Below are 17,516 nucleotides of genomic sequence, written 5' to 3' on the forward strand. Positions count from 1 at the left end.
AGCAGTAATACAAATGTAACTTTGTAACTCTGATTATTTTACTATTTAATTACTGTTTCATTTATCTTAATAAAAAGTCTTTAAGGCTGTATCTGTCTCAGTATGAGCTTCCTGTCCTTTGTAAATTCTGTGGAGCCCCATTCAGGACAAGAACCTTTTTATCTTCTGATCAGACAGACTGGCGAGCCTAAAACCCACACTATCCAAATTGATATTATTAACCTCCTAAATCAGGCAACATCTAGTAGCATTGTACCCCGACCAGACTGGGATGCTTTAATACTTAATGAGTAGAAGAAGAAATGGTTTCAGCAGGTGATGCTCTAACACTACTCTCTGCAGCACCTGTGTGTTCCTTGGAGGTCTCCCATACAAGTACCAAGCTGACCCAGTGTGATGTTGGCATAAGATGGTGAAGGCTGCCAACAATATTGCGTGGTGTGTTAAACATCTGCTGAAGATTGGTAACACCCAGATTTGCTTGGTTTGACTGGCTTGTTTGCAAGACAGAGAGACTTTCAATATGCTCAATTTTGGCCTAGCTATTCCCAGTAAAGGGGAGTTTTACCACTGATTTCAAATGATAACAAAGGTAGGGCAATGCTGTAAGCTTCTGAGAACCTCCCTTCCCTTCCAGCACCCTGTAAAATATTAAAAGTTAGTATGAGTTTATGATAAGCGCATGCAAACCAGAATAAAATTTAATATTTATTAGAATTTCTTCTGGTAACAGCACTCAACATCTTAACAAACCAAGTTGTGAAGTTTTAAAAAATCTAGGATTACAAAAAAAGTTAAAATAAGTTGTTCCTTGTATTTAATGGCAACAAAGGGAATTCTCTATTTAAAAAAACTGCCATATAAAGAGTAGTATTTTAAGAAATAGTGTGATTACCATGATATGTTATTTGCAGAATGGATACACAGTATATGAATGCCAAACTGAACGGAACAGAAGTGCAGAAAGTACCACACTCTTTGAAGCTCTGGACAGGTGGTTCGAAGTAAGGGGGAGACTTCCTAGTGAAATAACTTAAGATACCACACAATGGACAAAACACAAGGTAGAGTACAGAGACATTACATGACACCCTCATTACAGCACCCCCTCAAGTCTGGTTATACAGTAAATATGAAACTTAGTAAAGTGCATCTTTTAAAGACTTGTCTAGTGAAATAGCATTTTCAGATATAAAACACTTAACACAAGACGTGCAAGAACAGTTAAAATCATAGTGTAAGTTTTTAAAAACTACTTTTTAAACTTTTGATTCACTAAAGAATAAAGGTGTCAGCTACAGTAGTGTTCACATTATTCTTCAATCAGATGCATCCTCATGTGCTTTTGTTACTTGGCAAATCTTTAGATATGGAGCAGGGCAAAATAAATGCAGTCGAAGCAAATGCTGCTTCTCTCAATGTAATACAATTCCGCCATGGCAGCACAGCCACATGCAGCACAACCATAGTTAGATTTTGGGAAGCTTTGGTGCACTAACGATGGGATTAGTCTCCTGCAAGTACCTCCGCCCCGCGCTCTTGTAATCGTAGGTGCAGGTGTGAGTCTCTGCATAGCGATGAGTTGCACAGAAGTTGTTTCCACACCTGAAGAATGAAGAACACAGAACATTAGGACTCACCTTCCGAGAGCCTGTTTCTCGGACACACTCAGAAGGTGCCCTTTCCCTTCTTTTTGGAGTTACTGCTCCTCCTCCTTCCCACCCCCCATTACTGGGTCACCACTGCAGCTCTCTTCCATGGGGAGACAAGGAAAAGACTGCTTTGGGTATGAGCTGGCAGAAAGGTACCCAGCATTGCTCTGGCACTTAACGCCAATCATTCCAGCTTTATAGAACCATCCCAGAATGTGAGCAGGTGAAATTCAGGAGTTTGATCATCTTATCAAATGACTTCAGCCAACACAGGGCTTCCCTGTGTTCTTCTCTGAAGTCAGGACACAGGCTCAGCCCAACAGTGCTAGTTTCTGCTTTGACACAGTGCCCCTTTCTTTCAGTGAACCCAAATCACTAGACAGGTACTCCATGAGCTGGCGGGGGGTGGGGGGGAGAGGAGAAGAGGAGGGGAAGGGGCAGAAATCAACCATTATTTACCTCTTAAAATCCAGCCACAAATACCATTCCATCACAGACTGGGATGAACATGGAGGCACAACTACAATTCTGCTACACGAGACAAACATTGCCTTTCCCCTGACAGCAGCAGCAGAGATGAGTTAAGAAAAGGGAATGTTTTTGCCTTAGAATTTGACAGCTTGACTAGCTAAAATTCCTAGCATGACAAAAGGAAAAAGGGCACACTGTAGTCTGCTGCTTAGGGAAAAAGGACTAAAGGTGTCCTCACAGCAGTTAGCTCGAGTTGGAACGTGAGCATTACCCTTACTTGACTCCTGTCCCCACACACAAATCTCTAGTTTGAGTAAAGTCAGCAGGAAGTAGCTAGCCCGTCAAGACACCCTGACATAAGCTCTCCCCAGCCACTGCTTGTGGCCCTTTGCCAAGGCAGTGGAAGTGTAACAGCCTGTCAAAACTAATGTAAAGTCCTAAGTACTTATTTCAGGAGGTTTCTGAGTTTGCATCTGATAGTAATGTGTTCATCTTTAAGACCTGATTAGGCTATACGCCTACTCTATTTAGTTAACTGGGTTCATTGTAGAATGTTCCTGCAGAATTTTATGCTGATGTATTGATTTTATAGGTTGATTCCCTGGGTCTATAATTGGAAGTTCTCTTGTGTAATTACATTCCATACTTGGTTGTCATTCCATTGTAAGAGGAACATTTGGATTTTTGTAGGTTCTCAGGAGTGGCAGACCCTGTTGCTGGGTTACAGATTTCCCCCATTGGGGGGGGGGGGGGAGGGAGACCTGCACAACATTACACTTTCAGGCTCAAGCAGACCACTTAATCCAGGGGGTGGCCAACCTGTGGCTCCGGAGCCACATGCAGCTTTTCAGAAGTTAATATGCGGCTCCTTGAATAGGCACTGACTTCAGGGCTTGAGCTACAGGCGCCAACTTTCCAATGTGATGGGGGGTGCTCACTGATCAACCCCTGGCTCTGCCACAGATCCTGCCCCCTTTCCTAAGCCTGCAGTGCCCTCGCTCCTCCCCCTCCATAGCCTCCTATATGCCACGAAACAGCTGAGGAGGAGGGAGCGGGAGGTGCTGATCGGCTGGTCTGCCAGTGAGTGGGAGGCGCTGGGAGCGGGGGGGAAGAAGGGGTTAATGGGGGACTGCTGACATACTACTGTGGCTCTTTGGCAATGTACATTGGTAAATTCTGGCTCCTTCTCAGGCTCAGGTTGGCTACCCCTGACTTAATCTAATTCTACAGGAGTCTCAAGATATTCCCTCAATATAGAAACGTGTAACTTCCAAAATCTTTACAAAGCCAACAGTGTTCAGAGAATCAGTTAGGAAGTAGTGCCTCATCCTTCTGTCAGTCCCCAGTGCCAGCAGCTGCAACTGAGATTTTCTGCCTCACTGAGAAAAGTTAGGTGAAAAATCCACACCCCTGACCGATCTAGCTTTGCCAACCCAATCCCCACTGTAGGCACAGCTATGCTGACAGAAGCATGCTTCCATTGACCTCGCTACTGTTGTTCAGGGAGCTGGTGTTCCTACACTGTTGGAAAAACCCCTTTTGTCGGTGCAGGCTGCAGCTACACTATGGGGTTATGCTGGCATACCTATGGCTCTCTAGCTATGCTAGCATAGTCTCTGTGATGTAGACATACCCTTACATTAGCCTGATCTGGTGCAGGTGTTTCCTAGGGTTTCTCTTAAGACAACTTGAGGCTACTCAGGAACTAGAGTCTAAAGAACAGATTCTCCTGGAGCCAAGTTTGATATTTTGGCTGACAGAACTTCTTAATGGGAAGACAGAATGCAGGCGGGGAAGCCCAAAATTGAGATGCTATCATTGTATTAGGGCAGAGCTTCTCAAACTGTGGGTGGTCTGTGTGCTCCATTCAGATGGTCCACAGATAGTTCCCTCTAAGGTGTGTGCCTGGGCGGCCGCACATGAGAGAATGAAGGGCCACCCACCTAATTAGTGGAGCTGCACAGGCATAGCTCCACTAATTAGGTGCCTGGACCCTAGAGAAGATGCACATGTAAGGTGAGATAGTGGCCTTGTGGAGGGAATAGGTGGTAGGTGGAGGGGGCAGTGAGGTGAGAAGAGGGGGTGGGGGGAATTGGGGACATGCAGGGTTGCGGTGGCCAGAGAATGAGGCGACTTTCCCCAGCTCCAGGGCTGCGGCTGCTGGGGAGCGATGACCCTCCTTCCCAGCCTCAGCTCTGTGGCTGCCGTGGCGGGAGAGACCCCCCCACCCCTTCCCAGCCCCAGCTCAGGGGCTGCCATGGCAGGGGAGAGAGGGCACATCCATTGCATTAGAAAGGTAAGACTATTGATATTAAAATGTGAGTTGTGTCTTTTTATTTGTAGAATAAAAAAATGTTAATTATTAAGGTTTTTTTATATAGTGTTTTTATCCAAAGTGCTTTACAATAGTTAGCTAACAGTACAAACAACATTTGGAAAGATCATTAAGTGATCCACCGAGACCCTCAGCAATTTTCAAGTGGTCCGCGGAAAAAAGATTTGAGAACCACTGTATTAGGGAGTTAAAGTTAAAATTCTTTTAGAAGACCTAATACAGGACAACTCTAATAAATGGGGGGGTTGGGGGGGGGGGAATCATACTTTGGGAAAATGACTCAAGATCTATATGCCAGTATTTCTCCCTTGATACCCACTGAAGGTTCTTTTGGATTTACTGTCAATTTCTTAAATTCTTTAGCTGCTTTAACTGTTTAATATGAAGCCTGATTTGAGAGAGCATGACTGAATGCAAGATACATGGATGAAAAAAGGTAAAATTTTATCTAAAGACAAAAACATCCATAGCTTTACTGATGTGAAGGCCACCCAGACTCATTTGCCTTCCAATCTTTCTTACTTGGAATGGAAATAAAGCAGAGAAACCCAGTCAAATAATGGCTCATAGATAAGGTAGCTTATTTTTATGATTTGGATTACACCAATGCTCTTTTAGCACGTCCTGCATCAAATCCTCCGATTTTTACATTATGAGGAAGTTGCCTCGGAAACTAACATTGTTAGTTCTAGTACTGAATTTTTGATATTTTCTTCTGCTAATTCCCCGCTCCCCACCCCATTCTTTTTTTGTGACGTGCACCATTATCACCTTGACCATATCTATTTGCTTTGATTTAGCACATGGATTAATGGTAAAATTTGAGAGGGAATAAGTTTAACACATTTTTCTTTTTTCCTCAGTATGTTTAGATCACACAAAACAAACAAGGAGAGCCCAACCACCATTTTAAACTTTAGTGCTTTATCTTTCCCCACCTTTAGATTGTCTGACTTCATGAAAGCTAATTAAAAACAGAGGATAAATGGAAGAATGTTCAGTGGCAACTGCTGTTTTACACAAAATAGAACATTTAAAAACAGTACGTTGCTGAATACAAAGTAATAAAGAGGTGTTGCTAGCTAGCTGTTTTGGCTTACCCCAGTGTCGAATGTAACCCTAGAAGTCAATCAGAGACACAAGTTGGGGAGCTAATATCTTTTATTGGACCAACTTCTGATGGTGAGAAAAAACAAGCTTTCGAGCTTACACAGAGCTCTTCAAGCGACCTCAAGAAGAGCTGTGTTTAAGCTCAAAAGCTCGTTCCTCTCCCCAACAGAAGTTGGGGAGGTAATATTTTTTATTGGACCAACTTGTCGCTCTAAATCCTGGGACTGACACAGCTATAACACCTCTGCATACAACTTCGAAGTCAATGGCAGATTTACACAGAAGTACCAACCAAAGCAGCGTATTCTCCAAATTGCTACAAATATATGTTCTTAAGTTTCTCTCACTGATGATGGAATCTTAGACAAGTTCTTCTCACACTTGTCTGTATTCTCCCTACCATCACGCTCTCTTGGCTACACCTAGCGAGCCAAAGTCTCCTGTGAGCCCAGACCTCTTGACTGCAAGGGCACAGGATGGATACCCCAAGAACAGAGAATACATTCTCTATTTGAACCTCATTTATCACAGTTAAGTCATGAACAATTCTCTCAACTTGTTCTGAACACTAGTTGCCTTGTGGTTTACCCAGCTTTAGAATTACTGTACTTTTCAACACACACACACCCTTTTGTCTGATCACAGCCACACATTTTAACCACTTGTTATATACTCAGCCCACCTGCATTCGTAGCTAGTTGCCAATCCAGTTTTCTTGCCACAGAGAAAGCAGTGCTTTGTAGTTTTCTTTTTCGTTTGCATTGAACCATTCACAGGTGGGAGATGGGTTGCTTCACCTGCTTTCAAAGGTAAAACACGTAATGAACAGATTTTATAGTTACATTTGCTGTTGAACACTTGTATTTCAAGAGATGATATTCAACTAGTCCCACAGCCAGAGAACATACTTTGCCTTTACATAGCACCTTTCAAATGGGGCTCCAGTCTGTTTTAAAAGCATCAGTTAAGCCTCACAGCATCTTAGAAAAGTGGAGGTAGGCTATGGGTCCTGACATACAAGAGAGGTTAAGCAACTGGTCTAAGTTCACATTAATGAAGGGCAGAACCAAGCAGTGAAGCTCCAAGTCTGTCTCCCTGATGCATTGTGTATGTTTTTATTTTGTGACTGGAACAGAATGCCTTGACCACTGGTGACTTTCCAGTGGAATCAGTGGATCATTAGGATGTACCCAGTATATAGCATATGCAGCAGCAAGTAAATTCAGAGATGTTTGCCCTTTAAATATCATAATGTAACAGGTGTCTGGATATGTTAAGTTAACATTTTAAAGTTTTGCAGACATATTGCAAGGTAACAGGAAAAGTAGGCATGAAATGACAAGATACTCATTTTCCCCTTCACCAGAGAGATTTGAACACTTTAGTCAGTCACCTTGTCCACGCACACCTACTGTATGATGCCATGTGGCAAGTGATGGTTAGCAATCAGGAGAGGAAAATACCAACCTATACAGAGGATTATAAATGCATTTCTGCTGCATCCATCACCATCGTATCTGGATGCTCACAGCACAAGCCATCACATAAGTACTTTACGTACATCACAGCTTAGTTTCTAATACTCAGTCCTTTTCAGATGCAACTGGCAGTGGACCAAATTCAGCCCTAAGCTAAGCTGACATAGCTCCCAGTGCGTGAGTGGGAGTTGTGCCTGCTCACACAAGGGCTGAGTTTGTCCCACTGAAGCAATGGCTGCTTGGCATGGAAGACCTATTTCTAGATCTAGCTAGTCCACACTACCAGTTTCATCCTCTAAAACTGTGCTCAATTTACTGGGCTCCATTTTGGGGAGCCGGTTCTGTCCCCAGACACTTATCAGCAGGTTTCAGTTAGCCCAGTTTGGGAATGGTGTTGAGAGCAGTATATAATATTAAGGGTTTATACAACAGGGTGGATTTAAAAATATTTTTCCTACTGTGGACCATACTGATTCATAGATCCCAAGGCCAGAAGGGCCACTGTGATCATCTAGTCTGACCTCCTATATAGCACAGGCCAGAGAACTGCCCCAAAATAACTCAAAAAAGAGAGCGCCTCATGGACAAATGCCCTCCCATCTGCAATGAAATAATATCCTTGCTGCTTGTTCAGCAGCTGGAAATGAGAGAAGCCAACACCATGTGACTATTCAGCCCTCCATGGACCATCAGTTATTTGCAGAGTACAGTTTGGGAACTGCCTTTTTCACTAGTGTCTTGCTCTTTCCAAGGCGATTAACCTGGCTGACAAATTTACTGTAACATCAGCCACTGAAGTGTGAAGTCTGCAGCACAACACACTGCAGGAGACCATTAGCAATTCGTTTCCTAGGAAATCTCACAAGGCTCTGCACAGTGCAACACCAGCCTCTCCGCTTCTCAGAGGTCTGGAACTGTTTGCAAGACATGCTGTTTATTGGCGTAACAGTGGTTTTCAACCTTTTTTTCATTTGCAGACCCCTACAAAATTTCAAATGGAGGTGCGGACCCCTTTGGAAATCTGAGTTTGTCTGCGAACCCCCAGGGCTTTACGGACCACAGGCTGAAAACAACTGGCATACCGTGCACCAGGCTAGACCCTGTGCTGGTGTAAACTGGCATAAATAGCTCTAGTTAAGACAGTGTTGCTAGTTTATAGCTCCTGAGCACCTGGTTCACCATGTTGTGCCACAAATGGTTGAAAAATAAATGCCTGGTAATAACTTTGACACTGACAGTCTCTGATAAGCCTGCTTAGATCTGATCTTCCAAGTGCATTCAATTTCATTTTATCTGATTATTCAAATGCTGCCACTTTGAACCACTTAAAATGCTTCAAAGCAGATGAAGGAGAACACTGTGTAAGAGCCTATTAAATATACCCAAGCAGTTTGCAAACAAGATTGTTTGCAGAGTTAAAAGACAAACATATCAGAAGTCAAGCTACTTGGCAACCAATAATAGCTGGAGATTACAATACAGTACACACAGCTCATATGATGGATGTTCCAAGCGTTACAGAGTCAGCTAGTGTTCTCACAAAGTTATATGACCTACATGTACAAAGTCTACCAGGTACCCCTCCCTCCCGCCCCAACTAAAGAAAACCTGATATATTTTATTTGTAAGGCCCTTCCAGTCAAATACATTGTTCTGGCACAGATAACAGCACCAAGAGCGGTGCCATAGAAAAGAACAAACAAGCTTTGACAGTGCAAGCGCTATGGCAAGCATGTATATACAGCCATGTAGTAAGTCCAGATGGAGGAGAAACCTTAATATCCCACTTACCCTTATCGGCTGTACACGATCGCAGAGGAGAAGGGAAGAAAACAGTACAAAGTCCTACAAAATACTCACCCCCCCCCAACTCATTTTTTGGAGTGGACTACATAAGCAATAGCTTCCTTGACCCTGGTGAGTACCATTATAGCGCACACATACCCGCTTTGGACTGGAGATGGGAGCTAAGGACTCAGCTGGACATTAATGCAGCTTTGGATTAACCAACAACGCCACCAGCAGTGGAAGGAAGACAGTGTCCACTGCCTCTGCCAATAGCTCATCAACAGTTGTAACTGTGAAAGTCATATGATTCCCTTTTGAGGAACAAGATCTTCTAGTTGATTCATCACAAATATATCTTAAGATCTTAGATCTTATTGCTCATCACTTTTTCCAACGTTATGCTAGGTGGAGGAAAAGTCTGTAGGACAACTGTGAAGGGTGTGAAGCAAAAGAGGAAAAGAATCAATCATGCTCAACTGATTTCTTAACTCTTAAGTAAACAAGAATCATTGCTATTGTGAGTTCCTTGGACTTGCATGTAGGTTTGGGGATTGCCTGCAGGCTCTGAAAGTTAGAAAAACTAAAGATATTCTATACAACCCCAACGCAGCAGTCCTAACTTCTTAAGATGTCTTGCCTGTACCAGAAACCTATGCAAAGCTTGAAGCCAGTAGAGGCCTTCCCAAGAACCTATTGAAAAATGTTTAAGAGTTTTTAAAAGATGAATTTACTGAGCCAACACAAAAATAACTATTAAAGCTAGTCTGAAGACAAAATGAACACACTGATACTTTCCTTGAATAAGGAATTAAATATAGCCAAGAAGCTTATCTCCAGGACTGTGAGAAAGAATGGTATTCATCACTGAAGAGCTTACTCTGCAAAACACTCCCTGAGATGCATAAATGACTCTTTAAGGAAAAAGGTTCACAGAGACAACAGATCTGGTGAGGTCTTATCAGGCCGTGTGCTGGAGCAATCATTCCTTAAAGCAACAGTAGCTAGTAGCAGTATCCTTCTACCTCTGTCCCCAACAAATAGCTAGACTTGTTTCAGATGGCAGAGCTACTTACATACACTGAACTAGACCAGGTGCACACTGTTCTTGTTCTCCAACAATGGAACTACACAAATTGTTCAGAGAAACATCTGTTTACATACAACTGAGTTTTAATCACACACCAATGACCGTTTAACATTCAGATTATCAAAATATACTAATATTCAAAATGGAACCAAAAATAAGAACATTACTCATGGGAACTTCTCCAGAGATGAATACTCCCCTTAAAGAATATCTAATGCTGTTTGATATCCAAATACAAGACACTTGCAAGTTACAATAATATTCTGAACACTAACATTTTACCACGATACCTACAACTGTACTTGCATGTAAAAAACAGTACACACATGTAAAAGGTTCTGAATCATTTACAAGTACAGTGCATTAAAATTAGTCCTGCTCACTTGAAATTCTTTTGCAAGTATTAAGAGTATATTAACTCTAAATGAAGTGTGCATCAACTAAGCTATTCTTAAAACTATCTTTAGGCAAACACACATTATATAAATCATTGGCAGTGTTAAGTAGAAAGGCTACAATTTAAATACAAAATACTGCAATAAACAAATCTTAATAAAAAAGTGGGATAAAACAAAGCAAACAGGCAATTTTTTTTTTTTTAAGAGCAGGTCTACGCTACCAACTTACATTGGTTTAACCATATCGCTCAGGGGTGTGAAAAAGCCATACCCCTGAGCAAAATAGTTATACCAACCTAACCCCCACTGTAGTCAGCGTTAGGCTTCTCCCATCGACATGGCTACCACCTCTCGGGAAGGTGGATTAACTATGCCAACGGCATAGTAGCATCTTTGCTGAAGCGCTTTAGTGGCCCCACTGCAGTGTTTTAAGTGTAAACTTGCCCTAAGAAAAGTGAGTATTGGCAAGGAAAACATGGCAGCCAGGCATTAGGAAGCATACAGGAACAAGATGGCAGCAACAGGTAAGAGCTTATTTTATTAAATTAGACATATAGATCAACATTTTCAAGCTTGGATTCCCCCAAGTCAGGCGTCTCAATCCATATCTAGACATTAAACATGTGGCTTGATTTTCAGTAGTTACTGGACATTCACAGCTCCCCACTAACACAAGTAGTGTGATGTTTGCTCCAATGACAAACCAAACTCGGGACCTTACCTGTAACCCTCAACTCCCACCCTGCCCTCGCCTGCTCCACATTTCCTATTGCAAGGTCTTTCAGGACCCAGTCCTGCACACATAAGAGTAACTTCACTATGTGAGTAGTCCCACTGACTTTAATAGGTGCATAATTGTTTGCAGGATCAGCCCCTTTACATGATAAACTCTTCAGTGCAGAGAACATGTGTATTTTTGTGGACGATACAGAACACTTTGGCGCTTAGTGAACAACAAAAATAATGCAGCTAAAACACAGCTATAGTACCACCTCCATGTTCTTATATAGCACTGATGGAAAGTGCTTTAAAAAGGAGGGCATCATCATTACCCCCATTTTACAGATGGGGAAACTGAGGCACATAGAGGTACATGGCTTGCCCAAGGTTATCCAACAGGGCAGTGACAGAGCCAGGAATACTCTCTTGAGTCCCAAATTCTACCCAAGGCCAGAATGAGCTCCATGTATGAAAGTACAACTCAAAAAATTCAGGTTTAATACCATTCTGTAAAAATCTAATACAGAGAGTGTTTCAAAGCTTTATGCCCTACAAAGGTATAATTCTTGCTCTTTGCATGTTTGATAACTGGGAAGAGACTTAAACAGTCAACTTCAGCTCTTTAAACAAATTCACATTACTTACCTACTCTTTTCCCTGTAGCTGCAACATTTCCATTCATTCCAAGCCCATGGGCAGACTAAAAACAAGAATATTTTAAGTGGAATTACTGACAGATGGTAAACAAATAAAAGATTAAGCAATTTCATATCAGCTTGTCTGAAGCTCATGTTGTATCAGTCAATATACGCATGAAGAGAGCTATGAAGTATTTTGTATATGAAGTTCAAGTTAACATGGAACAAACCTTGTTTAATAGTCTTTCCGTACTTTATACGGCATATTAGAAATGTGGTACAGCATATTAAAAGTCTGTGGTTAGGCACATACAGTGTCAGTTACAAGGCAGCCTTTAAAATGGCTCACAATTAATGAATAGCTGGAGGACATTTCTACACATACAGTATTTATCCAGCAGAGTTACAAGTAGTAAAGGAGTTTACATTCTGAACCAAAAGTACTTTAACATTACTGTAAATCTGTAGGAAAATTGCCTCTAGAAACCCATTAGCTAAACATGCAATCAAGGTGCCAAAGAAATAAAAAAAACAGTCTGAACTATTGATGGCGTGAGATGAGATTTATAGTCCCCCAACTTGAAAAATAGGCATTTTTTGGCAGTCTTTACTAGAGACTATAGTAAAACCCCAATTGTTCAGGAAATACTGGTACTTACTAGGAAGTATTCAGCAGCTTCATCTGGGGGAGAGGCTTTCCTAAAGCTTTCTTCCTGAAAACACTGGAGGTTCGTAGGTAGTGCAATACCAGAAGTCCGAAACCTGCCTGTCCCGCAGGAATTCTGTAAACTTTCCCTGCTTGTGCTTCGGGCCAGCGAAGCTAGAAATTCTAAGTTATTTACAGAACCCACAGGTTCTTTGGATGCCTTGTTTGCCACCTCTGTGATGTCCCTAGCCTCCATTTTAGAAATGATATCGGGTCTTTTGCCAGGCGAGTCTACCTTCACACCACGAAATCTTGTAGTCCTTGGAAAAGAGGAGTCTGCTATATTGCGGACCTCCAAAGATCGGAGCAGATTTGGGGAGGCAGCAGGTCTCAAGTTACCGACCTCAAAGCATTTGGGTTGTGTCTGTGGTTTCAGAGAACTGTGATGTGCCATTTGGGCTGAATACCGAAGAGGTGACAAGAGTGTGTTCTTCTGAGGACTTAGTTCACGAGTGTTGAGAAGTCCAGCCTCCATTGTTGTAGCGCTCAGGATTTTTGTAATGGGTTTGCTATGCTGTTCTACAGCCTTAGACTCGTCATCCCCATCAGACAGTCCAAGCTCTGGGTTTACCTTCCCTATTCCATATAATTCACTATACTGTTCAGCAGTGTTTGCTTCTGCTAACAAAGCAAAAGCATCTGTTTCAGGTAGAAGCTTGTCTTCTGTTGCACACAGTTCTACGTTTGTTAGATGTGGATACAAGACAGGATCGTCCTCATTTGTGGATGTCACATTTTCTAAAGCTTTTTCTGAATTTATAGGCAGCGATGGGACAGGGGGAAGGAAGTTATTTGTAGGTAGTTTTGCATTTTCTAGTTCAACACGAGATATTTTCGGTGGTAGTCGAATGCTATTAACTGACTGAGACCGGGAGGTGCTCTCCCAGTTGTCATCTTCCTTAAGAAAGTCACTAGTAATGGATGGCATTGTTCTACCAGCAGTGGCCAAAGTAGCCAAAGCTGAAAGTGCATTCTGGGAAGACTCCGAGGGATATGAATTCCCAGGAGGAGGTAGGCAGGACTGTCCAATGTGGGGGAGTACTCTTAAAAACCGGTGGCGAGCAGCTGCTGCTGAACTGCTAGATGGTCGAGGAGCTATAGGTGGACGAGGTTTCACCTTGACAGTCTTCTTAGGCTATTTCAAAGGGGAAAAAAAGACATTAATTGCGTTACAGTAGCATCTAGAGAATCCAACTGACACTAGGTCCCCATTGTGCTAGGGGCTGTACGTACACATAGCAAGAGATTGACCCGGCACAGAAGATAAAGGGGACTGACACAGAGACTAAAGTGACTTACCTAAGTTCTACTGCAGAGGTGGGAACTGAACCCAGCCTAGTGCCTCAGTCTCTTGTTCATACTTTTTCTAATTAAAAAGGCATCGATACTTTTCAGCAGCTAATCACCTTGCTTACTGATTAAGGAAAGTGGGTGAGGTAATCTCTTTTATTGGATCAACTTCTGTTGGTGGAAGGACAAGTTTTCAAGCTACACATTCTGTGTAACTCAAAAGCTTGTCCAATTCACCAACGGAAGTTGGTCCAATAAAAGATATTACCTCACCCACCTTGTGCCTCTCATATCCTGGGACTGACACCACTTGCTTACTGACTGTACTTATGAACATCATAGCATTACTACAAAACAGTAGAATTAAGTATTAAATAGCCTTATGTTAGTGAAGCATTAAAAGGTGAAACAATCCATGATACAGCACTGAATTCATTGAATGCTGAGGCAGTGGGTCCAGATTAAACTATTATTTGCATAATCGAAGACCACTTGCGCCTCAGCCCACCATGTAACAAAATGAATACCAAAAGATATGCCCTTTATGCCTACATTATCCAAGAGCACAACCAGAATGTATTTAATCAGCACTCTAGAAAGACCTGCAATGGGAAGGCATGAACCATTTTATTGTGGGGGTACTGAGATCACCACCTCACCTTTTTACTGAGATTCATGTTCTCCATCTTTGCCTTGAGCAGTTTCATTTTATTCATAGTAATCGAGTTCTCAATAATCTGTTGGCCAGAAGGAGATGCCTCTGTTTCTTCGTCGTCATCTGTGTATAAGTTATAAACTGAACCACCACTGAAAAGAGGAAAAAAAATAAAGCTTTTGTGTTTTCACACACTATAATCAAGGTACTTATCCAAAAACTATCAATGTAGCGTACACACACACACAACTAGAAAGACAAAGCCAGTAGTCCATCCGTTGACAAAGCATTATATGAACTGTATGAAAGGATACATCAAAAGTAATTTTCTTAAGTGAAAACAAGAATTCCTTGATGTTCACACCATGAAATGATAAGGATGAGATTAGAATATAGCCAAGCTACTGGGAAATTATTGTACTGTATGCAGTTGTTTTGCACCCACTATATATTTTCCCCTAAGAGTCAACATCCAGTTTCATTAGTGTCTCCTGCTGGCATGGCCAAAGCTGTTAATTGTGTGACTCAGACAACAGGCTGATCATTTTTCCCATTAATTAGACACTGTCATGTATGGGAAGTCCAAATTTCTATCCATCCCAAGTGGTGCTTTCACCATAAATGAAAATGGAAGGGTCACCCATGTGGATTTGACATTCTAGGTCTGTTTTTTAAAATAAAAAACAAATAGGATCAGTTAGGGTTCTAAAGAATCTCATTTGGAAAAAGGAAACACTAATACCGCTAGACCTAACAAGAAAAAATACATCTAACACAGCTTGCCAATCAACGGCACTGATCACTGGAAATAATGTAACATCACACCATCTTCTAAAATACACAGGTTTTAAATCTTATACCTAATTTTTTTCCTTCTAGCAAGCATTATTTTATTAATACACCTCCAATATTTAACTGTGAAACACTGGGAACATTAAAAAGGTTATAGGGTTTGATTCATACAAGTGTCTTATCAAGTTTAACAGAAGTATTTTCTCTCCAAGAGAGACATGGAAAGAACTAACAGCCAGGAAGTAGTTATCACGGTCAAACAGGTGTAATTATAACAAAGCATGCCAAATTTCATATTTGCGCGAGCCAGATGTGTCTCAATCATATGATCACAAATTAAAGCTGTCATCTTCCATGGTTTACAGAGGCACCTGGCCTTCCTCCCAAAAGACATCAGCTAAGGGCTAGCTGGAGCGTCTGTAAGGGTGCCATGGCCAAGCAGGAAACATCAATTTCCTGAATCACAAGATGCTCTACTGCTGACAAACAGCTGACAATGAACGTTATGTTCTTAAGCATTTCCTTGGCTGGCAAGCTGGAAAATGCTAATGTTCTAAGGGTTATTCTGAACCTTTTCACATCAAGCTCAACTGGAAGGAAAGCTTGATTTGTGTCCTTTCTTCCCTCCTCCACTCTCCCATGACCCACACAAAATCTGGCCTCATGAGCTTCCTGCTTGCTTACAGACAATCCATTTTTTTTAAAGTTGAATAAAGATTGGGCTGTCTTTAGGAGAAATGTCCTTGGCTAGTTTCTCCCTGAAAGTACTGTGGTTAAAACAGAGCAGGAAGAGGAGTATTTAGTTTGGTGCACCTAGCACAACTAGGCCCTAACCTGGTTAGGTGCTCTGCGTGTTCCTCAAACAATAAAAATAAAAAAACTCACTTGTTAGGAACAATGTTCATTTTTACTATTTTGATACACCAATTTGGACCGACAACCCTAACAAGTTGTCCTAGGAAAACCCATTCAGCATAATGTATTTCTCTGAAAATAAAGCATTTAGCTAAACTCAGGTACATTCATATTTCAAATCATACATTAGAATACCATGGTCTTAACTGACAGGGAAATTCAGAGTGCTAATTTTTAAGAATTAGAACACTTGGCAGATACTAGAAAGTATAGAAACAGACAAATATGAAAGATTAAGTTCCTTCTTACAATTTCCTACCCTATGATGTCCATAGGCTTAGCCTTAAAATCTGATTTCCAAAAGGAAAGGAAAGCGACAAGGGACTTAGAACCTCTCCCAAGTTGATATACACCAGACTAGCAAAGGCAGGGTATCTAGAGATTATAGAAGCCAGATTTTTGGGCTCCACCCCTGCCCCAGATTCAATGTCCAGTGCTGCAGGCAGGTTGCAGCAAGCCAACAGATAGTTTGTTGTTGCTGGTTCTATCTCCTTACCTTCTTGTTTCAAAGTTGCACACGATACCAAATGTGCTACTTACTGAAGCCGAGTGGTGTGCGTGAAGGGCACAGTGAGAGCTTTCTCTCATATTTCTGGCTTTCTCCTCCTTCCCTCCACTTACTACACATTTTTATCATCTCCTTCTATATAGTATACAGTAGTTTGAGAAAGCACACATTCAGCAGTAGTTGAGCTTTGAGGCAAGAGACATTAAATAATATTCTTATAACAACATGCGGATGGATACATGAAAACATCATGGCTGCCAGCCAAGTGAATATATGTGGCATCAGATATACAACTCCCACCCTGGATTCAAAAAGCCATAGAGCTCCTATCTGGTGAGCTAAATGCCTGAGGTATAAACACGTAAGTTAGGATTTATTTGCCATCATTACTTTTCAAAGCACCACAAAGTTTTAGGCATCTGCTTCTGGAGTCTGTAGCCTCTATAGTAAGTAAAGGTCATTTTCATCTTAGTAACTCAAGAGATTCAACTTTTAACTGTTGGCTGAATCAGTGGCAAAAAAGGGGAAAAAAAATCTAAACTCATTTAGAAAAAGATGGTTACCTTTGGTAACTGTTGTTCTTCGAGCTGTGTTGCTCATGTCCATTCCATTGTAGGTATGTGTGCTTGCCACATGCACCGGTGCCGGAAGTTTTTCCCTCAGTAGTATCTATAGGGGACTAGCTCTGGCATCCTCTGGAGTGGCATGCGTATGCGCCAGTATAAAGAGCGTTACTGGCTTCCCCCTCCCTCAGTTCCTTCTTGCCGCAACACTCACAGAGGGGAAGGAGGGTGGGTCATGGAATGGACATGAGTAACATCTCAAAGAACAACAGTTACGAAAGGTAACCATCTTTTTAACTTCAAGGGCTTGCTCATGTCCATTCCATTGTAGGTGACTCCCAAGCAGTATCATCGAAGGTGGGTTCAGAGTCCAGGGACGCATTGATTGCAATACAGCTCTGCCAAATCCA

General features: G+C 41.8%; 1 protein-coding gene across 3 annotated transcripts in view; it reads right to left on the minus strand.

Moving 5' to 3' along the window:
- Positions 1 to 695: 695 nt before the first annotated feature.
- Positions 696 to 17,516, minus strand: part of ZFAND4 (zinc finger AN1-type containing 4) — a 39,040-nt gene continuing 22,219 nt past the window's right edge. For 2 of the 3 annotated variants that reach the window (XM_034775374.1, XM_034775377.1), the window contains exons 6-10: positions 14,333 to 14,480; positions 12,337 to 13,518; positions 11,685 to 11,739; positions 6,251 to 6,368; positions 696 to 1,605 (exon numbers count right to left, since the gene is read on the minus strand). In XM_034775374.1, coding sequence (XP_034631265.1) covers positions 1,470 to 1,605; positions 6,251 to 6,368; positions 11,685 to 11,739; positions 12,337 to 13,518; positions 14,333 to 14,480 — 1,639 coding nt within the window. In that variant the 3' untranslated portion in view covers positions 696 to 1,469. The remainder of the gene's footprint in view (positions 1,606 to 6,250; positions 6,369 to 11,684; positions 11,740 to 12,336; positions 13,519 to 14,332; positions 14,481 to 17,516) is intronic. The other variant, XM_034775376.1, reaches the window with a different exon arrangement.

The sequence above is a fragment of the Trachemys scripta genome, chromosome 7 (assembly GCF_013100865.1).
Source record: "Trachemys scripta elegans isolate TJP31775 chromosome 7, CAS_Tse_1.0, whole genome shotgun sequence".
Lineage (NCBI taxonomy): Eukaryota > Metazoa > Chordata > Testudines > Emydidae > Trachemys > Trachemys scripta.